The sequence below is a fragment of the Hypomesus transpacificus genome, chromosome 1 (assembly GCF_021917145.1).
Source record: "Hypomesus transpacificus isolate Combined female chromosome 1, fHypTra1, whole genome shotgun sequence".
NCBI lineage: Eukaryota > Metazoa > Chordata > Actinopteri > Osmeriformes > Osmeridae > Hypomesus > Hypomesus transpacificus.
In genome coordinates this window covers 9,205,551-9,231,450 of record NC_061060.1, presented here as the reverse complement: position 1 = coordinate 9,231,450, position 25,900 = coordinate 9,205,551, and the positions used below count along the sequence as shown (strand labels likewise).

Sequence of the window (25,900 nt, the reverse complement as noted above, 5' to 3'; positions counted from 1 at the left end):
CTGCGGTAATGAGGGCCTGTACATAATTATTAAATGAATTGACCAAAGACCCTTACACATACAGAAATGTAATGACATAGCAAATGGAATTGTCCTTCCATTACGATCTCAGTGGTCTAATTACACAGTTGAAGTGTATGAAGGGCTGGCTAAGCTTGACCGATTCAGCACAACGCACAATTGAATCTCCTTCTCCTGGCATCATCCTTTCTCAAGAGGACATTAGCTGAAATCCCTGTTACGTATTCCTCTGCGATAATCGACCCCGTTGCCAAGAAACAAAATGGAGCTACTCGGTTTCGGATAACAAGTGTGATTGTCTTTGGTCACAAGGACCTATTCCAACATACTCATCTGGCTTAATTGACACCAAGTAAATTAACACCAACCAGCATCTTGGGTGAGTGGAGTGAATTGCGAGAAAACAAATAGGCATGTTCAGAATCCTTTGGGAAGGCCTCCAGGGATACCTCTGATCTGCCAGGGTCGTCACCTGTTGCTGCTAAACAAGTTGGGGAACCACAATCGCCAAAGGACACAAACATCACAATTCAAAAGTGTTTGTCTTGTGTTTTCACGTGTCAGGACTAAGGGAAGGCATGAAAGAGTCAAGTAAACATTTCTCTGCTGCCTCAAGGGACTTTTACAGTGTAAATGTTTACTATTCTCACAGCAGCATGTAAAGGTGGCGTTCGCACTGGGGACGTACCATTACCTCTGTACAAAGACCCCCCCCCCCCCCACACACACATACACCCACGTGGGAATCCCTGTACGATAGCTCTCCACATACCAAGGCCCCATATTCTTTACACAATGAGCAGGCATTCTTCCTGGCGAAGACTTCTTTCTGATACTATTACCAATGTTTTGTCAATTTCCGGTTCTATTCATCCTCTTTGCCCTACTGCTATGTACGGCAATGCACTGTGTCTCGGCCATCTAGTTCCTAGTACTGTCTCTGTGTCCATACAATACTGAGAGCCTGACCTTCAATCCCTTTTGTCAGTGGACTAGACCCTGGATGGATTGGAAATTCTAAACTGCATGACATATCTTAAAATCTATAATTGAATGTCTATCTTTAACTATTAATGTTCCCCATGCATCTTCCGAAACACTCAATATGGATGATATTGCAGCGTTGTAGATGCAGGAAAGAGTGGAGAAGGAGAATGAAATGAACTCCCTTCCTTTATCTTTATAGGCATGTCTGTGAAGTCGGTACTATTTTGTGCAAATGGATGACATGCTAGCTCTCACTCCAGAGAACCATTAGTGTCATGGGAGAACCAGGAGTCGGAGAACAGGCGCAGAGGGGACCTGGTGACTAAGACAAGCTAAAGCTGCTATTTTTTCCACCTCCTTTGATTGTCGCAGTTCTTGCTTAATTCCTCACGGATACGGATGAGCCACGGCTTTTAAGGCTTAAGATTCATGTATTGCTGAGCACTAAAGTTATCTGCTCAAGGAGACTGTGGAATCTCGATGCCATCTCTTTTTCTTGGTGGGCGTTGTTTTTGGTTTATGAGCGAGCTGGGAGCCTTGTTCAGAAATTCTAACTGGGGGGTTTCAATTGTAACTCCCAGCTTACAGATACAGAGGGTCCATTGTTGCTTCAATTAGCTGCTGAAGGGAACTATGCTCTCTCATTCCTGACATATTCCATATCCTCTCCCCCTGGAGGATCTCACTCCTCAATCTCTTCCCTCTCCCCGTGGGTGTGTTCCTGAAGCTAAGGCCCAGGAATGGAAGCCGCTCCCTGGGCTACAGACTACTCTCTACTCCCCTCTCTACCACCTGTAGATCCACCAGGGCCCAACTGCTCCTAATTGATTTTAAGATTTTTTTTCTTCTTCTTCCTCTTCACTCTTCTAGTCTCTGTGTCTCCATTGTCGGAATATCTCAACCTCTTCCTACCCCTTCATAAAAAAAGAAAAGAAAATCATTTAGAAGCTTTCTGTCAGTCGAGCTAGTTCCTTCCCCTGTTGAATATCAGAAACAGTAAAGCACCCTTACATGTTTATACTGTAAACCTGCCCTTAATCTACTCCGGCAGCATTTCTAGTTTGCAGTTCTCTGATCTACCATTGAAAATGCTGACAGGTGTCACACCAAGGACAGCAGCATGAACAGGGTTGGGAGGCCCTGAGAACCTGAGAGATGGGGAAAGAGAGATAGAGAGGAAGAGGGAGAGAGGGAGAGAGAGAGAGGGAGCGAGGGAGAGAGAGATGCACAGGAAGAGGAGTTAAGCCTAGTAAGCAGTCTAGTGAAAATGAAAAGGTAAGAGAGGAAATGATTTCTGACAAGGTAACGGTGTTATCTCTCCTTTTCTGCTTCATACCCCATGAGTGCATCAGAAGATATCCCTGGACCCTGCAAGTAATACAAATATTCGACCTGAATTAAACATCTAACTCAACATGGTGTTTCTGCCTGGCAACATTTCACTTCGCTCTGATATTTATTGATTCAATAAATTATCAAATGGTAAATTGGAACTGCCCGTTTAGATTTTTTGACTTGCTTAGTCAAACGATAAAACCCATTTGAAACTCGAGGTAAAAGGGCCGCCAGTGAACTCATTTCAATGCAGGCTTTTACTTTTTAATGAAATGTAGAACAAAGCTATATATTATAAAATGATGTATAATGAAAATCAAAAGGACAATGAAAAGGCACAGTTGCTCTGCTATAATGCAAGGGAATAAATTTTTTTTTTTTTAAATCTAATTGTGCCAACCTCATTTCTTTTTGGCACATTTATATATCTCTTAATCCAGTAGTTCAGAATAACTCACTAGGGTCTCAGCCTGGCTATGTCTGGTAATAACCACCTCCTGGTATAACCAGGGTGTAAGCAGAGACAATTCTGTAACACTTCCTCTGTTCCCCTTTAGACAACTATAAAAATAAGTTTCTGCATCCCTTAAGGTTATTTTCCAGGTGTCTGTTGAGTTTATTATCAGCATATGCCTTAAGGAGGCCCTCTGAGTAAGTCTGTGTGCTTAGTGACTCAGTTTGGAAGAAGCAAGGCTTGGCCTCAATGCCTTTCCTTCTCCACACCTTCTGACATTCAAGTTACACCGACACACACACACACACACACGCACACACACACACAGACAGACAAAAGAATCCCAGTCTCCAGCGCATGGCATCCCCTGATCCCTGGTTGTGCCGAGCCCCCTAGACTACACCAAACATATTTAATCAGCTCAAGAGGGGACTGCTTATCTCCCTGCACTTGTCATGGATAGCGCATTGAACATATCAGAAGGAGAAATGGGAACGGTTCATTATTTTGTAGGGCTCGCAATGAGCCTGATGTATCTCATTGCAGGTCCTCCACTGACAGCTCATTTTCTAGACAATCCTGGCATTCAGTTAGGAGCATGCCGGAGTGAGGGAAAATAGGGCCCCCGATCTCCATTGCTTATTCATGATGCCGTGGCATGCTAGGTGTGTTAATAATCTCCTCAGAAACCGAGTGAATCACAATTGTTTGTCGAACACCTAGCCAGGCTGGGCCCCAATCGACAGCAGATGGGAAAACAGGGGGATGAGGATTCTCTGGGACAGAGGGAGGAAGATTAAGGACAGGTAATGTGCTGGAGCTGATGGGGACTTAGAGAAGGAGAGAGGGAGGGATCTACGGTCTCTGCATTTGAATTGTTTGCGTGTTGGTGTGCATGTGTGTTTATGAGAGCAGTGGGGGCGGGGGAATGTGTGCACATGGCTATTAGAAAGAGAGAGGGAGGGAGAGTGTGTTTGTGTGTGTGTGTGTGTGTGTGTGCGTGTAGTAGTAGTATCAGAAGTAGAGCGCTGCCTGTGTGTGTTTAAAGGTTAATGAGGGAGAGAGAGGGAAAGAGAAGAATAAAGAGAGGGCAGGGAGAGATAAAGACTGAGGGAGAGAGAGAGAAGGACCGTCGGTGGGAGTGAAACCTGAGCAGGCGGTCCGTCGCACTGTCTCCAGTCTGCCAGCCTATTGTGGTTCTGATTGATTCTGGCCACTGTCTGGGAGCCAATGGCAGAGCGAGGACTCCCCTTTCCCCCCTACCCCAAAATGCACCCCCGTTCTCTAGGGACACCCCTTTAGGCACCATCCTCTCTCAACTGCAGCTGTGCTATAACAAGACTCAAGGGTAAAATGGTCTGGAGGCAGGGGAAGCTGTAGCCTCATCTATACCCTGACCGCACTCTAAATACCATCCCTGGACCTGGAACCAGAGCCCAGCGCAGCTGACCTGACCACAGCTCCTCTTAGGACCCTTGATCGCGATCATCTCGTTGAAGCTTAAGAATAAGAATAAGATTCCCTTATTCACCACCCCAGACCAAATCTAGCCTACTCTGAACCACCATCCTGGCCTTGAGTATCTTCAGTAGCGGTGGAACTGTCCAGGGCAAGGTTACTGCTGCCGGTAGGACGCTGTGCTGTAGGCTCTCTCCTCTGCGTGTGGTGGTACCGTAAGAGAGCAGGACAGCAGTGGAGTTTGCTGCCAAAGCAGGGCTTGTATTACAGAGATCCTGTGGTATCAGACACCCTCCCGCCCGCCCGCCCGCGCCGCCTCAACCCCCCCCCTCCTCCCCTAGGCTGGGCCTAGCTAGCTGGCAGCCTGCCCACTCTGAGCTATAATCAACCCCATTAGCCATAGTACAGACTCCCATTCAAAAACATTCTCACTGTAGGCAGCAATGTTCATAGAGGGAAGCATGGGCAAGTGTGTCCTATAGCACGTAGTGTGTCGGATGTAAATTAGTATACAACCGTCCAAGTAGTGTGCACACGCCACACACCATGCAACCGTTTATGATTATTCTCCTCATGCGCGAGCACACAAATACCATCTTGAGTGGGGGAGATTTTCTGGACATTATGGTCTTTGGCGATAGGCGTTTGTTTTATCTTCTCCCTCACTGAAGTGAAAGATTAAGCATATACTGTGCTCTGTTAAAGGGGAAAATCAGCTGTCTTCTGACAAGTACATTGTAGCCTGCAGTTTTCTGTCCAGAATACAAAGAGACATTTATCATTGCAGCTGCTGAAAGAGAGAGAGGGAGAGCGAGAGAGAGAGAGAGAGCGAGAGAGAGAGAGCGAGAGAGAGACAGAGAGAGAGAGAGGGAGGGCACCCCGCCATTGCTGCAATGTGTACGTTTCTCTTTTTAACCCCATTCACTTTCTCTATCCTGCATTTCATCATTGCCTTTTGCCGGATAACATTGCAACTTATTTGGAATTTGTTGCAGTAAAGTCATGTCCTCCTCTTCCTTGGTCGTAATTTAGATGGCAACAAAAGGTTAGTACCCCTGGGCATTTGGCATTTCCATATCTTGCTCCTCCACTCATGTATATTCAGTGGCAAATGATTTATTCTTTAACATTAAATCATTGGGAAAGTAGACCTTTCCTTGCAGAAACACAGCACACAGACGAGGCTATAAAACATGTGGAGTGACAGGCAGTATTCTATGGATTCCCTTGCTGGGGCACAGGTTGAGGAGAATCTGTCCGAACCCTCCTCCGTCCTCCGTCTCGGCCATATATCCCTCACGGATTAGAGTCTGTGTCCGCCCAGTGTCCCCTCCGTACGACCTTGGCTGGGTGAGCTCACCGCATTGAAATTCACAATTTTGAGCTGCGGCGATGTTGATAGAGCGAGGGAATTTCCCCTCTGTAGGTAAAGGAGTGTAGGTAGCCACATAGCCACCTGGCTGGGCCAGATTATCAGCTATTGATGAAAGATTAAAGCCCCAGGGCAGCAGGGTGGACGGCGGACGGGAGGAGGAGAGAGGGGAAGTGGTTAGGATCAGTGAAGATCCTGCCCCCCTCCCACTGCCCCCTCCCACTGCCCCCCTCCCACTACCCCCCCCCCCCCCACACCTTTCTAGAAGGCCTGTGTGAGTGCCACTGATAAACCAGACCTGCTGAGGCCACTGCCTCCACCACCCCCCCCCCCCCACCCCCTGCCATACCTTCATGTGCAAATGCCTCCCTTTCAAAGCAGAATGCTTTCCTTCAGGTCTTTTTTTTTCTTTTTTTGCAACCTAGTTTTTCGATGAAAAACATCAACAAATGCCAAAGTGCATTCTGGGAATGCCAATGAAACATTTTGCAGTCTGTGGTGGTTGTTGTTGTTTTTCCTTCTCTAAAATGAAGTGCATGGAATTCCATCCCTACACTGTTAAGGCCAGCCAATTATGATATTCAGACCCCTTCTCTTCATACCCCTTTTCAAAGGAGTATAAAAGTAATGGGAGATGTTGGCTGTTAAGTTTAATGGCAGGAAAGCCTCAGAACGGCATTTTTTAATGATGTGCTTGTTGTCATGCACTTCCTATTAAACAATACCCAGACTGTCCGAGTAGATGGCAGATAGAGGGCCAGGGCCAGACCTTCACTGCCCCAAACATGCACCACAATGGGGGGCTCAGGCCCGTTGTTCTTCTGCTGGCCAATTGATAACAGCACATAACCATGACTATAATAGATATCTTGTGCCTCAGTTCAACTCATATTGCATTAGCATCACAAAGACCTAAAACAAGAAACCTAATAAACCAGAATCAGAACAGAATCAGCTGACATTGATATCTTGCGAAGCTTACAATAGACGTCTAATTTAATATCCTGCTGCACAAGATTATTAGTTAATTTAACAATGGTTTCCTTTAAGGACATGTCTGGGGCTTCTCCACTCCCTGACCCTTCCAGAACCTAACCTTGTTATGTGCGTCTGTCTGTGGCTTTAAGCCTGGCTGTGTCTATTGTGTGTGTGTGCGTGTGTGTGTGTACGTACACATTTGCATTTGACCATGCATGCAAGCACACATGCGCATCTCAACCTACTTCTCAGGGCACCGTCGAGTGACGGGCAGAGCAACGGGGGTTCTAGAAGGACTAGGGTTCTAGGGGGAGCACCATGGTTCCCTGACACCAGTCACTTCCCCTCCAGTTCCTCCGTGCCTCCCTGCCCCTCCACATGGGGAGTTTAATGTCACACCTCAGCGTGGCAGCAGGAGTGGGCACAGGACCTAGGAACTCCAATTAAGACACCACTACCGTGCTCCCCTTGTGCCATAGTCGTGCTTCTCAAAGCAGACATGTACTGCTTCGTTTTCTCTTTTCCTTCTCTCTCTCTCACCTCAGTCTGTCTCCCTCCTCTACTCCTGTCTGCGTGTCTTAGATACCGACAACCTGCCTGGGATTGCCTTGGTGCTGACAATCCACTCTGTAGCCTGCCTCTGGGTGGGTGGCTGTACAGAGCGACGTGGACATGTGCTCTGACTGTGATATTAAATGCTACCTCTGCCAGGGTTCTCGGATGGGAACAATGGATAACCTGGCAGAGGATCAGACTCCCAGATGACAAACACAATATTTTGAAGATACAAAAGAAAATGGGACGTCCAACACAGACCAAGACCGCGTTTACATTTGGCTCTAATACAAGGCAGCAATAGATGTCTTTGCTAGCACAATTGCTACTTTTCATGCAGTGTGCCGGAGGTATAAATACAATGCGTGTGTGTTTGTGTGTCGATGAGTGTTTTCACTCCATTCCTTGGAGACCCCATCTGTCAAATTCACAGAGACTTTGTTCAGGTTCGACTGGCTGGGAGTGCTCTGGTGAACCTGTGGCCTCAGAAGCAGAGTGACCTGAGCCTGTAGCATAGCGGGCCCACTGGCTGGCTCTCTTATCAGACTCCACTGGACTGTTGGCTCTTCCCAGGAGGTCCAACCCTGCTTAAATGTTTCTGCATGCACAGCCAAACCTGCCTTGCCTGGCGCACCGCATGCTACATTGTCCTACTTCCAGAGATTGTTAAAGTAGCAGGAAAAGGGACAAGGGTAGTGAGAAAAAGGAAAGAAAAAACTGAAGGTTGGGGGCGCAGGGAAGAAAAGTAGAAGAAATAACAGGAAGAAATGGCATGAGGGAAGAGAGAACGCTGGTACTTTTTACATTGAGATGAAACAGAATATAAAACACATATAGTCCTGGCTGACACAGAGCGAACATGACTGAATGAGAAGGCATATACTATTAATTATTGAAGAGGTCTGTGTTGAAGCAGTGCTGAGTCTCACACAGGAAGCTGGGAGAGGGTGTCTGGAGATGTTAGTATGCCGGCCCAGTGAATTGGGCTTTGCTCTGGAGGACAAGATACAGTACATTGATTTGTTGAGGGCTGGCTGTGAGAAGTCCAGGTGGGTTTGTGTGTCTGTCTGCATTTCATCAGAGTAGGACACTTGGGATGAGGGGAAAAAAAAGAATCAAAGTACTCCACAGTGAGAGTGTAATGGGTTTGTGTATTAGTCTGAGGTGGAGGCTGAAAGGCATGTTCAGCCTCAAATCCATTCCCCTCAACTGACTCGAATGTTTCGTTTTATACATTTCAAGTAGTTTTGCACCAAAAAATAAAACCCTACCCCATTCAGAAGCCCCTCCTTAAATATGGTTGTCTCCCTGGAGATGGGAGAGAGCCTCGGCAGACTGCTCCTCACAGATCATTTCATCCTGAGCAGAGCTGCAGTCGAGCAGGGGGCTTTGATCCCTCAGCGCCACTCCCCCCCCCCATCCTCCCCCTCCCTGGACTCTATCCTCCATCCTTCTGTCCCCTATCCCCCATCCCCCCCTCCATTCCAACCCCAAAAGCCCAGCTCGGCCCCCATTTGCAGATGTAATTGACTGTCTGCTGCCGTCCCCGTCGCTTCTCCCAGACTCAAGGGTTTAGGAGCAAATTAGCTTGCTAGCTCGGTCAAGCTTAAACACAGAAATGCAGCATTTGTTCCAGTGTATTTAAAGATGTCCTCTGCCGGATGTATTGCAGGCAAAATGAGAAAAACCTGCATGCAGTAGGATGGCAAGGCGGGCAGCAACTAGGAGTGCCTATTGGTTGGCGGCGTGCGACGCGTTGGGATCGCATGCCGTTATAGTGTGCCTGGAGCACCGTAACCAGGTTAATTTGAGGTCTGCCGTTTGGAGGGTACTTTGGTGGGTGAGCACCCACTAGACTGTGTCCTCCTTCATCTAAGGAGCCAGTCAGCTGGAAGACCACAGCAAGGACTCCCAGAAAGGGATCCTGTTCTAGCCCTCCTGTCTCTGGTACCTTGGCCTAACCCTCAGTGTGTGCATGCTTGGTTGAACAGCTGGGCTCCATTCAGCCCACCCTGATCCAGGCCCGTTTAGGGCGCTACAGTGCTCGGCCTGGCACAGTGGGGGCAAATGGGTGCCATCTTTGTATTGCAGACACATGCGCGTGCACACACACACACACACTTCCATTCTCAGGCCTGTTTAGTCCAGTTCAGGCAGGCTGAGCCCTGCTCAGCTCTTCAAGTGTGTCAACCTGGGTTAGCTCCAGTTCAGATGTGTGCTGTCGTGGTGAAGGCCTGCAGCCCATGGCTCCAGTGGCATCATAGGAAGGCCGCTGCATGAAAAATTACCTCCACTGATCCAAGGGACCTATAGATCACGGCAGATCAGTCATGATCACTTGTGAGATATGTCATGTTTGGGGCCAAGGGTAAGGCCCCACAGGTATTTCCAGAACCTTCACCCAAGCACTGTGACCTCTGGAAGCCATTGATTGTAAGAATAGAGGCGTGCTGGGGAAAGGTGTGGAAAGATGCCTTTCAGACAAATAGAATTAGTTATCAGTGGTGGCAGTATCCGGAAACCAGCCCCCCCCCCCTCCCATCTACCCCCACCGCTTACTGTATGTCATCATGACAACCAGCTTGCCTTGTTACCACTACAGCAAGCAGTCCATTGGCCGACGCCTCTTCCTTTGAACAAAACATTGCACCACGATGACAAAGTGATTTATAAAACAACACAGAAAATGCCTTTTCTCTCTCCCGCCGTAGTTACACAGCTGTTAAGCAGATGCTGTTTGTACCAATTTAGAAGCTACTGCATTGTTTGTCAACACCGGTTTGGAAATTCATTCTTTAAGCTCGACCTGCTATAGAATTCTCGAGGCAAGACCAACAGACCAGAGGCAAGGACGGGGAGGGGTGCCTATACTGAATTAGTCATGATTCAATTATGACTGCTAAAGTAGTTGATGAAAGCAACACTTAAAAAAATGTAATAAAGAATAGATAAAAAATGGGGTCGGGTGTTGTTGATCGCAGATAGAAGTGATGCTGTCAGTTTGCATTAGCTTTCCTGGAGCCGCAGCCTGGCTGGGTAGAAGCGACTAGCTGTCAGACACACTCACCAGCTCTCCACAGAGCGGATAGCAAATCACTTTCTGATAAATTGACTGGTACTAATGCTCAGAAAGAGCGGTAAGGCTGCATCAAGCCCTCTGCTTGGCCGTCCGTACGCCAGCCTTAACAAGCCCGCCCAGAGAGTCTCATTTCCTTCATAATTAATATCTAGCAAGAAGAGGAAGTGAAAGTCTGGAGGTTGGGATATCTGAGAAAAAAAGAAGAGGTATTTTCAGTAGGATTTATTTAATTAAACTGATGTACGTGAGACAGACAGAATGACGCAGATGAGATAAGAGAGGAAGAGGGAAGAGGGGCGGGTTGGGGGGGAGAATGAGGACAGAAGATTAGCTGGCCAGGGAGTGGGGAGGGGAGGAGGACGAGGATGAAGAGGGGGGAAAGAGGGAGTTGGATGTGAGTGAACCAGATGCTACTGGGAGAGGGAAAGGCCTCTGCGCTGTGCGGAGAATGATGGCTTGCATGGCGCGGCTAAGGGTGCCCCTCCACTGTTTGTAAAAACAAGACCATCACACTCCATCTTGTGCTCCCGCAGGAGCCAGGGCTCCGGGCTGATTTATGGCCCACAGACGGAATTGGCGAGCAGGGATGACAGCAGTGCTTGGACTCTCCCTGGTGTGTATTGGAGGAAGTCTGTCTGGCGTAGCGCAGCCTAGTCATGGGGGCTAGTCCCTATCATCTCTCTGCTATCTGCCCCCTAAAACAGACCAGACACTAAGTCCCACTCCTGTGTCTGGATCAGCCTTGCTCGAGCCAATCAAATCCTCAGCAGGCCTCAGGTTCTGGGATGTGGTCTCCGATTGCAACACCAACCACACAACCACTCCCGTCCATTCGGGGCGAAAAACTTCTCTCCATCTCTTTCTTTCCCTCTGTACAGTAGCCCTCTCCCTCTTTTTCTCGACACTTCTCGCTCTCTTCTGTCCTTCTGCATCAGCAGCGTTGAGAGCCTGTAACCACTATTCAGATGTAATCTCTGTAATTTGGTGTGTGGCTGCTAGAATGGAAAATTAATATGGAGAGCAATTAGAAAACAGCAATTCCGCTATTACAGATATGGAATGGCACCTTGAGAGCAAAACCGAGGAGTGACAAAGCGGCGTTGCTGTAGCAGTGATGCTCCGACTGCCTGGATACATGGTGAAGTCACCCAGACATGACAGAGAGTCTGCCACCAGGACTGTGCTCAAAGGGGTCAGCAGGATAACTGCCTTGTCCATTTCGTTCTCATTTTGTACCAGTCCCTAGGACCGCTCATGCAGTGAAGTGAAAGAGACAAAAACAAAATGTCAGCCCTACAGTAGCTGGCTTTTGCTCTCTCGTCGTCTACAGACGATTATTTTGTCTCTCTACACAGACGAGAAGGAAAACAATATCAAAGACAGCAGGGGATGATGACAGTCAAAAGTAAAGCCTTTGTCGCAGAGTTTGGAAATCTCCCCAAAAAGCATGAATCTCTGCATGATATTGTCTAACCGTACCGTAGGGCGGTAGAATTATGTGGACTTATACCTGACCTTGCAGTGTAGATTTGAATTTCGACTGAGTCTAATCCAAAATGGTGGCACTAAGTGTATCCAATTATCTCTGTGTATTCTTTCTTTCACGATTATTACTTTTTATACACACAGTCTGCTCTATATTCTTTTTAGGGCTCATCATCATGTTGTAAAGCCAAAGTGACTGAATGGTGTCATACTGAGATTCCCCACAGCCCTATGGCCGCAATTAAACCCTCCAATAGAAAACGAGAGTTAGTGTGTCCAGAATATGAGCTCCTGTCATGTTCCTTCCCCATCCCCTATCCCTGACTCCAGTAGAAATGACCCCCTATTCATCCCTGACTCCAGTAGAGATGACCCCCTGTTCATCCCTGACTCCAGTAGAGATCACCTCCTGTTCTAGAGCATAACGTTGGCCGCTTCATGGGATGACATTATTGTTGTAGACCTCTAGGCCCTTTCCCTTCCATTTGTAGGGAAAAGCATGTCTGTTTTGTGAGACCACTCTAGCTGCCAGACGTGACGCAAAACTGCCTGGAGAGTTTTAGGAGGAATCTTTTCCTTAAATTAACGTCCCTTCCCTTCTGTGTGCTTGGTGTTTAAATCTTCATATCTGTTTCCTGTTCTTCACTTTTGCATTAAGTTCCTCTGGTACCATGGTGTCAAGGAAATAGCACCTCCAAGTGTACCAGATTGCTGGAATGGAGCACAGTAATAGATGGACTGGTGGTTGTGTCAGCTTCATAAAATGAGATGCTGACCTCTTGAATGCGGTGATGTATGGTTGTGACACCTTCCGCTGATTGAGAGAGTGAGACTGCACTGAGCTTACATAATGGTTGAATAGGTGTGATTTTCATCCGCTTGTTGACTTGTAGAATGACGTTACTCTAGGTAACACCGGAATAATACATGCACTGAAACATGGTCAATCCTGTCAGGAGATGAATGTGGCAATATTTATTATTCCACATTGTGCCGTGTATCAGGGCATACATATTTAAAGTGCTCCCCAAAGCCTTTTGGTATTCTTTGAACCCTGACTCAGAATTAAAGTGCAACATTTCCAATTTGTCGCTGCTGTGGGACTTTGAGTCCGCCCATTTTTTTAATTTATTTTTTATTTCCTCCCCACTATTTAGCTTGATTTCTATTTCAAATCTGGAACGCTGAAAAACACAGCCGGCTTCCGCATCCCGACGGAGCTCCCTCAGTAATTAATAGGTATTAAATCCTAGATAGGAAATGTTCCCACTGATATACGGCTCTGTTTCGTACTTTAAGACTCTTCCCGGAACTGATTGGCAATCTTATTTTGTGGATGACTTTTAATAGACATTCACAGCAGGGGTGCCTCCTCTCTGCTCTGCTCTCTGCTTGTCGTGTTTCAAAGCCTCCCCAGCATTGTAAAGAGCATTTAATTGCTTCATTTAGCTAGCATTAGATTTCACATCTTTTTTTTTCCTAGTGATGAGAAGAAATTTCAGTTTTGTCACAGGGTCGAAGGCCTTTGGGCTGTCTTGTTTTATGAATTTGTTCTGTTGTTTCTTTCTGGGGATCTTTGAGAACGACATCTGCTTGTTGTGGGGCTCCAAGCGGAGGCAGGATGTGTGAGTGCAACGTTAATGGCGCTCGTCTTTCAGAAACGATGTCATTTACAACCCAATCGGTCCCCCGGAGACCCCCTAAAGGAGAGAGGGAAAAAGGGATATTCACTGCATGTGCATGGGCCACTCGGTTAGCAGCATAAGACTTGAATAAGTCTCTTTGTGCCCTAAGACCTTTCAAGCTGAAACGAAATGCTTGGATTCTATTTGAGGAAAGTGGTATTGATCAAGCAGATGCTGATAAATTCCTGTCCCTAGAAAGTAGGAAGCTCCCGGTATGAGAGATGAAGTTTTGAAGGGAGATGGGAGGGAGTGGAACGCCAGGTGCTCAAGCTAGCTGCTGCCACTCTATGAATAAAGGTATAGCTCACTTCTTGTTGCCATGGCAATAGCATTGACTTTTGGTAATATAAAGCCCTTTCAAGATGTGGACTTATGTGTGTTCACAGGGTCTGGTAATTATAGACTAAATTTGAGCCACTCGAGGCACCTCCATAAAGCTAGAGTTTTATTTCCAGAACCATTAGATTTTTTCTTTTTTTTGCTTTCCTTTATTTAAGGTGAATGTGTGGGTGGGAATGGGTATGAACATTGTATGAGGTGTATATGGTTGTCAGTTTGGATTTGTGTGTGTGTGTGCACTATGGGAGACTGAGTACGCACAGTCAGGGTACTCACACACACACACACACACACACACAGACACACACACCCACTCACACACCAAAGCTCAAGGTAATCCTCCAGCACAGCCCTCCATGAAACATTCATGATAGAATTGACATTGGTCGCCCATGGTCCTTGCCTGGTTGGTCTTCGCGCTGAAATGTCCCTAACCACGAGCAAGCCCCCAATCCAGCTCTGAGATCTGCCATAGCTGGGTTAAAATGGCCCACAAGCTCAGCCAGTCAGTCATGCAGTCACCCAGTTAACCGTCAGTCTCATCAGATCACAGTTTAACGGAGACAGCTCTGGCAGGCCAGCCCCCAGAATGCCTGTCTGCCATCTTTAAATATCGATCTCCGAGCCTTGAAGCACAGGTGCTCCTCCGAGTGCAGAAAAGAGGGGAGAAAACTGATAATTAGTGATTTTAATTAGGTGATCTGTCAAACTGGGAGATCCAGATGTAAGCACACACACTTGGTCGATGGCAATCCCTCCCACAATCCCCTACCGTCACCTTGGGCTTGTTGTGTGGGGGAGGGTCCTTTGCCCGTAGGAGGGAAAACCAATAGGAAGTCTTAGAAATGTGGCATTGAACATCTGTGTGTCAGTTCATTTTACAAAGCTGACTCCAACAGCGACAACTCTGAGACACAGTGGCAGCCGGGATGCTTAACACTAATTACTGTAACTATTTAGGCAGTAAACTGTAATCTAGAAATGGTGCTACTTAGTTTGTCATTGATGCTATTGAAAATGGATGCTAAATAATCACATTAAAGGTTACATTTCCATTCTAACACCAGGCTGCTCTGTGCAGAAGCATTAGCATATGTGTTTTTATTTGATGTCTTTTGTCCTCTTCATGGGCAAGTGTGGTCTGGATAGACAAACAAACACTGAGGTTAATTTACAAACACGAGGGCATCTAGAATGCCCTTGTTAGTTTATCAGTCCAGGTGGCCTTTAATGAAATATGTATGGATTCAAAAGGCTATAAGCTTCAAGTACTGACCTGGCCTCTGAATGGGAAAGAGAGCTTATTTGGAAATCAGCGAGCACACTCTTGGATAATAGAAACGGAAGGAGCGCTCTTGTGCTTTAACACAGTAGTCGGCTTCTTTTTTCTTGTTGTTTTAATGATACAGAAATCGCCTTGAAACCCCTTCCCTCCGACACAACAAAGGCTGAGCGTGCGTGATGATACAGATTCAGACAAATTTTTCACAATGGTGTTTAAACATCATTATATATTTATAACGGAGCGCCGGATGACTGAGTGAGATATAAAGCAGGCAACAATACTGCAGCTATTCGTGAAATATCTTATTGCACTGTTTAAACCTCAGCTTTCATCAAGTCGTGCTACAGAAAAACGAATTATGTATGAGCAGGAAATTGACTTTTGATTTAACAATACATCCTTTAATTATCGCATTAGAAGTGCATTAAATATCCAACACTAGTGGCCTATAACAATGAGGCAGCAGAATAGTTTTGCAGCCTGTAATGGCAGGAAAGCCACACATGAAAGAGAGACACAAATCCACAAAAATCTAAACTAAGGCTGTTCAGATTACGACAAACTTTGCCCTTTTCTTCTTTTTTTTGACGCTTTGCAGCAAGATGAAAGCCCGTGAACACACCATGGTGAAATCCATGAAAGCGAGCACAAATGATTTAAAGCAGTGGAAAATAGTCCGCTTTAACAGACAAATCTAACGATTCCTTCTCCCCTTTCTCCTTCCCTCTACCCTTCTCTCCCCCACCTCCCACCATGCATCCACAGATCCCGGCGAAGGCTTCCATTGCCAGGATGAGTGCCGTATCCTTGGCCACTCCGACCGCTGCTGGATGCCCCGCGTTCCGGCCCGCGCCAAGTCTCCGGAACATGGCCGCAACGTCATTGCCCTGTCCATCGAGGCCACCACCGTGGACGTACCCCACTACGAGGACGGCACCGGAACCACTAAAAGGACTTTTGCCACCTTTGGCAAGGATGGGCCCGAGGATGTGGAGCGGGGCGAGCTAAGAGGCAAGCGGACAGCCGAATCTCAGGTGTGCAGCCCCAAGGCTAACGGCGGGGCGGTCCGCGAGGCCGGGAATGGGCGTGAGGCGGCCAGCCCCATCACCTCCCCCATGCACCTGAAGAGTCCCCTGTCCAAGACGCCGTCGGCTTACAACACGCTGAAATGCCGTGACGCCGAGCGAATCGCCAACCACAGCCTGCTGAGGCAGCCAGAGGGGAAGGACAGTGAGCCGGCCGTGAGGGAGATCAACACACTTCTACAAGATGCCCGGGAAAAGGAGTCTCCGAGCAGCAAGCGCCTGAAGGACATTGTGCTCTAACAGGCATCAGTCCCACACATGCTCTCACACTCATACACACACACAGTGTAAACACATGTATACATATGTGTGTATATATATGTATGTATATATACACACACACATATATATTTATATATATATATGTATGTACTCCGCAATAGCTGTGTGTGGTCAAGTTAAGGAATTTTAGAGAGACAAACACACGTTTCTGGCACAGTGTACACTTCCAAAGTATCAGGCCACACAAGGCCAGATGAGGAACTGAAGTGTTCTGAGCTTGCTATGTGCTCGAGAGCCAAGGCAGTTAATGTGGCTTTGTTGTAGTCGCAGTACTTTTGCTTTTTGTTCAGTTTCTTTGCGTGGGTTCCTGTAAGTAGACCAGCAGGTGACTGTTGACTGCAAAACGTGCCCGAGCGTGCTCTTTGGCCTGTTTTGCCGCAGTAGGACACCGTCGAGATTTGTTTGGACTCTTATGACGGTTCTAAGTACAGTTAGCCTTTTGAACTTTTTTGGTATCAAGTGAACTGATGTTTGCCTTCCACGGTTTGCAGCTTGTCTCGGCTGCGAACTCGCTCATTGTTCGTCTGTAGAGCGAGCTCCCACAATGCAACAGATGGCAAACGAACAGACGTGCCCGGGATTCTGTCTGAACCGTTGCCTCTATTTGCTCCTTCACCAGTTCTCTTTGCAGAGGGAGGGGGAGAGCTCCACACACCCTAGTCTCATTTCCCCCTCTGTCTGATAAGAGGATCCAGATCTGCGCCCCCCCTAAGGACACCCCAGTGTCATCAGACTGTGAGGTCTTTACAGTATTTATGTTTTATCACAGATGGAGTTAAATGAACTCTGCCTATCGGCCCAGCCATTCTGAACGCTGGAAGTGGGACAGACCGATCCTTCTGTTTCAGCTGAGCTGTATGAAAGAAAAAAGACACTGCTTTTGAAATCTCCTCTGCCCATTCTTGATTGTAGCCAGTGGAGCATAAATTAGAACTTTGTGCTCTGGTCTTGTACTTTTTCTGACTTTTGACTATGGGGCTAGGATAGAAGGGATCGTCACTCACGTCTTGCTATGTGGAACTCTGTATAGGGTTTACTATTATCATTTTTAATAACCTGTTGTTATGTGACAATCCCTTTTAATGTTTTGTTTTGAGAGTAAAAAAAAAGACAAATAAACATTGGTGTTCAACTGAAGCTACAGTAGCGTTTGTTACACAAACACAAAAAGAAAAAAACATATATGCCAAAATATATTTTATAAATAATTTAAAAATGTATAATGAGAATATTTAATGCTGTGTAGTTATTTTGTCAGTAAGTTATATTTGAAATTAACTTGCTTTTGTTTATTTGGTCTTTTTTTTAAATTCTGATTGATTTCTTTTTCTTTTTCAAATGAACTTTGAATTGTTTTGTTAACTGTGTTACCCCTGGCAACTGTTGACTTGCAGTCTACCTTGTTGTAAAGAGTTTCTTATTGGTCAGTTCTTGTGCCATCAAGTTTCCGTGTGGGCAAATAGAAAATGTAAAAAGACAAAAAAAAAGCAATTTCAGCACCAACAGTAGTGTGTCAGTTCAATGAGCTTAGAGTGAGATAGCAAAAGAAACCAAAAAAAACGCAAACAAAACCTTAAAGATAACAGGTCGTTGCTTAATCTAAATATTAAAAGTAAATGAACGAGGGTTAAGCTTGGTGGTTAAGCAAACAAGGGGATTCCACCGATATCTGTGTCTAGAGAATGGCCACTGGCCCTGTGTTCTGGTTGGAGTGTATAAGCAAGGCTTGTACTGCATACCGTAACACAGGAACACAAGGTCAGAGTATACCTAACTTTAGGCTATGGGGATTCAGAGACATTCAGAGACTAGCTTTGCTCAACAGCCTTGTCATCCTGCACTTTCTGCTTTGAATTGAATTCAAGGATAAGCTTGAGTAGAGGGTGACACAATCCAGGTTCACCTTACAGTTGGGAAGTGGAACAAAGGCCTTTGAAGAAACTTATTGCAAATCAGCAATGAGGTTTTCTGTTGCTTTGCAGTTCACTATGTACAACTTGGAAAAATGTGAATGAAAAAAGGACAAATTGCATACAACGAAATAGATGGTGTAGCTGAATGTTTTTTGCTGGTCTCACCCATGGCTTTTGGCAACATGAAAATCGGAATAATCACTGAATGTATACAGCAGCTTATTATTAAACTATTAAATGTTCACCACTTTGTTTCAGTGTTTTCCGTAGTCATGAGTTTCTCTTCATCTCAAAATTACCATCAAATAGTTCATAATGAAATGCACGCAAGTAGGGTGAGTGAGTGAGTGTGCATTGTTGTAAATTAATGAGCATGACTACAACCCTGCATATTGCAATTATCCGTTTTCATATTATCTTTTGTCTTGCCATAATTCATTAAAATCTATAATGTGATCTGAATATCTGCCAGAAGCCTTCCTTGAAAACCTCATGATATGACATAGAGTGATGACTATTATATTATCTATCACGATAAAATGTAAATGAACAGTTTTTGTCATCTCAACTCATACTGTAGCTGCCATTACATTTTCAGTCAGGCACCAATCTGCTCTCATTATAAAGTGCCTTGTGACTTCAGTTTTAGGTATCTCGATGTTTTGATTACATGGAAAATGGGAACATTTGACCAGTAGCAGCCACTGGTGTTAAGTAGGTTCGATGCTGGTACCGTCAAGCAGTCTGGACATTATCCAGCCACAGTGTCTGATCCTAACATCAAACCCATTTCATTTTCTGGAGTGGGTCAAATATGCCATTCTCGAGGCATTTGACATGCCCCATGTCCTCTTCGCTGCAACAAACAGAGATTGAGAGGAATAGTGAGGCCCGCAATTGAAACTCACTTAGATGAGTAATGCTCTCTCACAGCCAAGAACATGATGTCATTATGACAAGAGAACCCAGTCTGATGCAATAGCTATTGATTAACAGCATTGGTGGACTGAAATCCTAGAGCTAAGAAATGAGCCAAAAAGCCAAGGCAAGACCCCTGGTCCTACATTTCCCTGACATCCTCACTCGATAGCGCTCCACTTTTCACCTCCCTCAGACATGCAGATGACTCCCTTGAGTAAGTGAGATGGGATTGATGCACAGAACCACAGAGCAGACAGTGCACCAAAGACATTCCAGAAGGATTGCTAGAGAAGAAAGAGAGAGAGAGGAGGGAGAACAGCAGGGGCCACCTGCAGCTGACACACAGCTGCCCACTCTGATAAGGGGAGGAGGGTGGTTTTATTTCCCTAATTAACTTACCATTGCCTCTCCCCTCCGGTAGAGCAAACATGAAAGTTGGTCTAAATGTGCTCGATAACACAACCATTAATCTATTAGGGGGATCTGTTGTCCTCCAGCTAAGACCTCCTCTAGGGCACAAGCTCGGCCCCACTCACACCAATGACTTATGCAGTTCTAATTATTCTTTGGAACCCTGTTTTTTCTCTGCTAACATCTTTCCACCTAGGGCTCACTTGCATTTAAGGTCAAAGCATGCACTTCAAAGAGTTCCTTTATAATTCTTATTAACATTGCAAACTGATAGCACAAGTAGCACAACAACACAAACACCAAAAGAAAGAAAGAATGGAAACCTGAACCCCTTGTGTATGTGCCGTGTCTGCAAAACGTGTAGTTCAAGCCTTCCAAAAACGAAACTTGTCTACTTGTTCTTAATTACTTCTGATTCACGTTGGTCAGGGTAAATTCTACCCCATCATGTTAAGATTTATATGAAAGGTTACCAGGACACACGTCCTATTAACATCCTATTAATGTTTCAATTATAATTTTGCAAAATGGCGAGAGGGAAATCAGAGAACAATTAAACTGATTTATTTCTGACACAGACATGCATTGAAAAGACCAGGAGGGGGGGGGGGGGGGGGGGGGGGGGCTTACATTCCTCAGATTGTGTGTCCTTTTGAAATATTCTCTCCCTCTCCTTCTCTCCTTACCCCCCTCCTACTCCCTCTCCTTTTCCCACCCTCTCTCTCTCTCTCTCTCTCTCTCAATCAAGCCCACTGATCGCTGTTGCTGCAGCGACCTCATTCTATCAAAAGGCCTGCAGCTGCTACTCCTGCCTTAGGGACAGGCGTCATTGTGACCCTCCATTCCAATTCACCCTAACCTCTGGGGCACGCCCGGGAGCCCAGGTTCACTAGGGATTATCTGGAAGACAGCTAACAAAATGTCTCCTACAAGACACACATGTAGCAATGGCAAGTTACAAGGAAGCCTCAGCTGAAGTAATTTAAGTCTCATGCATTTAATGCCGATACAGGGCTCTCGGAAATCTCCAGGGAGAAAAGTGATCTTGTTTTGATTGAAATAAGGGTGAAACAATGATCTAAAATGGCCTCTGGTGGGTCTATTGTGGGACCAAAGGGGGTGGGGACCTCATGTTATACTTTAGTCAAGGGACAATGGAGCTATTTAGCACATTACAATGTTTCAGCTATTCAGCGAGTCCCGAATGCCCAAGCTGTGTCTGACCACCAGTAGACCACAATTGGACAGCAGTTGCTTTAAAGAGGTCTATTTCTTTTCCAGGTCCATAAATATCTAAAGCTAATGTTCTGCATTCTCCCAGTTCTCTCCCTAATTGCCAAACTCATTCAGTCTAAGGCATGCAAATAAGGGGCTAGGCTGGTTGACTGCAGGCGCTTCCCACAACTCCTCTTTCATTCTCCAGTCAGATCCCAGCTGGAGACCCACAAGAGAAGAGAGGCCCAGACATAAGAGGCATGCGGCAGAGAAACCAGGCCCAATCCAAAAGGAAATCGAGCCCAGGATTAAAAATCATCTTCCCTTTTTTCCGATGATTCCACTTCCTTCCCCCAAAAACTTGACAGATAAAAAATGAATTAGCATATTTCCACGTGGTCAAGGAGTGGACAAATAGGAATGTTCTCTCATGTCTTGGATTAGCATAAGTGTTGCTACCTCAAACCCATAGTTAGGGACTTGGTTGGAGGGAGGTGCATGGAGAGAGGAGGGGAGTGTCAGGAAGATAATGGTCTGGTGTATAGATCCACACCTTTAGGCAAGGCCATTATCCTCACGGCGGGAGAGTAATCGGATCGACCCGGCACCAGGGCCCTTCTTCACTGCATGCAGCCACACAGCCCATCTGCATGGGTCTGGGTCTGGATGGGGGGAGGTGGAACTGGGCTGCAGTACACCACCCAGGAGTGAATCAGGCACAACGCTCACTGCTGTAAAGTCACAGTCATTTGAAGGTGACAAGCCCAGAGAATGGGATATTAGCTTAGAGACACTGGACGTAGGTGGAATAAGATTGAGAAAATTAGGAAGTATTTTAGAGCGATGAAGCTATTTTCACCATTGGAGATTGTTCTGACTTGAGGAAACTAGAAAGCTAACACTTTCAAAGAATTTCAGATCATCAAAAGAGGTTCTACGTTGTTTGTGACTGTGAGAAGGGGGCTGGTCACTGCGTTCAGCAAGGAGACAGATTACCCTCTCCACCCCCCAGCCACCACTACATATCCAACAGACTTGGCCACTTCCTTTTGTGGCAGGCACAATGAAACTTTGATCGACCACTGAAATGAGAGGCTCAAACAATGGCTTGTATTCATGGTGCATTGCAGGGCCCCGGAAAGCCAGAGAACAGAGAGCCCACATTCCCCCGTATAGCCAGCTGTAATTGGGAGTGATGCTAGACAGATGATATCATAACGATTAGAGATGGCCTGATAAAACTGACCTGGGAGCTGCACTCAGAGACTTCTCTGTCTGAGAGGAGGAGCAGCTATTCCACCAGCCGCTCCCACTGTCCCCTGGCCTGCCAGCTCGAGCAGCAATCAGAGGCTAACCCCGATCCCCTCTCCCAGCCCTTAATGCCCAGGACGCGAGCTCCTCGGCTGGAGAACAGAGGCTGTTGACCTCCCGTCTCTGGAGGACAAAAGCGCTGATAGCAGGGAGTAGAAATTAAAGAGTATGGCCTTTGAAAGCCTCCATTATTGTCAGCGCAAGCAGGGCAATGAATCTCCCTGGCCCTCTCCATGGACGAGCATTATCAAAGGCCTGATTAGTTGACCTAAACTCCCCACCCGCCAATGATTTACTTTACCCTAGCACAGGTAATCTCCCTGACCTGGCTGATCCTAATAGGTGGAAAAGAGGGACAAGAGGGGAACAAAGTCTGGCCAGGTGTTAGCAGGTGGGTAGTATGCCTGTCTTTCTAGTAGACCAGTTAGAGTTGGGGGATGGCACAAAGGATCAAGGTTCCTTCAACAAAGGACCTTTTGAGATCCAATTTAAATCCCTCGATGGATCAACTCATACATGTTCCTCACTCCCTCCAGAGCAAAGCCTAAAGTGAACCGATTTGAAGTGATCGGATCAATTGTTCCAGTGCTACAGTTATTCAGAAAGATAGATTGCAGTCCAAGGTGAAGCTAGGAAATGGGCTGTGGATAGCCAAAATCATAGGAGCATGTCACTTTAAATGTCAGTTTTCATAGTTATTGAGGTGTACCCTGAGACGAGGGAGAAGAATTTTATGAAAAATGCAATATCTTCACAAACTTTGGGCCAACTCCATTCGGTGGCTGTTCAGAAGTTGTTTGAATTAAGAGTAGTGATTCACACGGTGATTCACTGCTTGCTTCAAAGAACTGGACCCATTACAACTGTCAATTAAGAGTCAATGTTTTCTGTATTTAGAAGCAGAACATCAATCTGTGCCAGCTCATTACAATATTCTATTTTAGTAAACATGTTGACCATAAATCACATTTCACTTTCTTTCAAACCTGAATGACTCATAACTTTGCAGCTTCTTTTGTTTTCCCTGTCCATGCAGTTTGTAAGGAATTATGTTGACAGAATGTATTTTCTCTGGGCACATAATGCATGTGAAAGAGCCAACATATTTCACACTGATAGGCTCTGCCCTTATCAATTATCACAGCCATGATGGACTGCCAGGGGCCTTGCCAGTGAACCAAGGTTAGCTCTCACAGGTAGCATGGAGGACATTGTTTCCTTTGTGTGTGGGTGAGTGGTAATGTCACCCACACAGTGAGAGGCAGTTGGATGGCTGACAATGGTTCTGGCCAGGTGCTTGATGAGTGCTCAGTAACAACTGAGAAAGTGGAAAGCAGGGAGGCACTTGAACAACTGCTGTCATAAACGATCTGGGCATGATGGAAGTGGGAGGAGTGGAGGTGTGAAGAAACATTTGGATGTACTCAGTTGTTGCATAAATTCTGAAATGGGGTCGTGCACAAGGACTTTGTTAGCTTTAAACATGGATGGAAGTACAATATGCACTCACACACACTTCTTTGTGGACGGTTTTGTAGCATTTGCATTCAAACACAAAGATGATTTGGAATCAGGTTTAAAGACAGAACATGTGTCAGTCAACACTTGTTGACGTAATGGAGGAAAACAAAGATCGCTATCCACTGCAATATCTACAAAGATACACTTACAGCCTATTACAAAACCATCCGTCTAGCAAGGAGAGAATATTTTTCCAACATTATTACAGAAAATACCAGAAATTCCAGAGTTCTTTTCTCCAACATTGACCAGCTGCTAATCACTGTCCCTGCCCCACCTCCATCTTCAGCAGTTAAATGTGAAGAGCTTGCTTTGTTCTTCAAGAACACAATAACTTTGATCAGAGCTAGTATTATGAATGTATGCACCTTCCTGCCAAAGCAAATTTCTTGTCTGTGAAAACTTTCATGGGGATTAAACCCTTTCGGATTCTGATTCTGATTGTCTAAATCAATTATTTCTCTATTATTACTGGGATGCATTTTTCTATGTTGGCGACAAGAATGACAACCTGTTGGATGGCACACAAACATAGCCAGACTTGTGTTATCTGATGATGATCTAAGTTAACTCTCTTCACGTGAAAACACAGGTGGCTTTCAAGGAATCTTGAAACATTGACATGATGCTTTACTTTTACAGAACACAAGAAATCGCTGTCCTGTCATTTGTATGAAATTTGACAAAGGGATGATAATCATATGTAACTGCAGTTATAGAACTTCTTCCTCTGGTGTGTTAGTTCCTCCCTGTAATGACTCCACAATGTAGGACAAAATATGTAAGGGGCTGTTCCATAAAAAGAGCCTATTTACACATCAGATGAGGAACCTGATTGACAGAACGAAAGAACAAGAATGCAAGCCTTTGGACTAACAGTACCTCTGAAGCACTGATTTCCATTTTTTCTCAGTATCGGAGCCAGGATGAGTGATGCAATCAACGCTGGAACCCCAATCAAATGGTATTTTTTTGCATTTCCCCTCTAGCAAAAGCAATTAGAGTGAGCGATCAATTAAAAGGCTAACAAAGGGGGTGCAGATGTGTGTGACGGAGCTGCATCTGCCAGGCAGACATCCGTTAGCTCACAGAGAGGCCTTGTTCTGCAGGGTCACTCCAAGCCCACAGGGTCTGACCCCACTTGAGAAGGGTTCAATAGAAAATGAGGTAACGATATGTTGAAATGGATTTCAAATTGTGCATTGTTGTTCGGTGGGATAGTGTTATTTACTGTGGAGAGATAAGGGTCATTCAGTGCACGCTTTGGCAATATGAAACAATATTCCACTCGTACACAAATCGTTGCACACATATGCACGTGTATGTGTATAGGCTACGCATGCATATATGCAGTACATGACATATACAATTCAGCCACAGTAGTATTCAGGCACATATGCATGTTATTAATTCATTCAAGTCATTGAAAATGCATGGACAAATACATAGTGGAGTCCAGACACACTTCTGCTCACAATTCAACATAAATACATTTTGAAATGCTAATATGGAGCAGTCATGAGAAGTTCTACACTCAATCCCTCTGAAATGCATGGGGTGAGGTAGCCATACTACCCCCAGCTCTGAACTTGTTGACATTTTAGATGTGTGGAGTGCGTGCCTCTTGATTTGTTCACCTTAATTAAGTCTCCTAACAAAAGTGGGGGGCACGCCCGGAGCTTTGAGGACAGGTGTGTACACCCCCCCAGTGCAGCAGGTGGAGGAAATTGGATTTGGTTTCTCTTGAGCTTAAGTTTGGATGATTGCTCCAGACAGATCACTCCACGGCATGAAAAAGATATGTAGAAAAAAAACAAAAGGTTTACTATTAGTGTCTTATGACTGAATCTGTAAAGGTTTCTACTGAGCATGTGGTAGCGTGTGTATTCTAGTGGGGGAAAAAATGCAGCTGAGCCCCACTGTTGTAGCTGAGCCTGACATTGACAGCCCTGGGGGAAAACTGCCTTTGTTTGATGTGGTCACATAAAGAATAAGTGGCATGGTGTGCGGTTTTCTCTGAGCTCCTCAGCTGAGGAGCTACTGGTGGTCCGGATGATGCCTCCAACACAGAGGAAGGGAGGAAGCTGAGGTGTAGTGTAGCTACACAGACCCACGGCCTCTACCTCCATCTGAGCAGGGCTGTCTAGCAGGATCCCTGCCAATGAATTTGCACCTCTGTTCCCAAAACAAGCAGTTTTTTGGTGGAAC

The 25,900-nt window shown here is 45.8% G+C and overlaps 1 protein-coding gene across 6 annotated transcripts in view; it reads left to right on the top strand.

The window, feature by feature from the left end:
* Nucleotides 1–18,719, top strand: part of pcdh19 (protocadherin 19) — a 51,362-nt gene extending 32,643 nt beyond the window's left edge. For 5 of the 6 annotated variants that reach the window (XM_047022002.1, XM_047021986.1, XM_047021977.1 and 2 more), the window contains exon 5: nucleotides 15,799–18,718. In XM_047022002.1, the coding sequence (XP_046877958.1) occupies nucleotides 15,799–16,358 (560 nt within the window). In that variant the 3' untranslated portion in view covers nucleotides 16,359–18,718. Of the gene's footprint in view, nucleotides 1–15,798 lie in introns of all 6 variants that reach the window. The other variant, XM_047021995.1, reaches the window with a different exon arrangement.
* The last annotated feature ends 7,181 nt before the right edge of the window (nucleotides 18,720–25,900 follow it).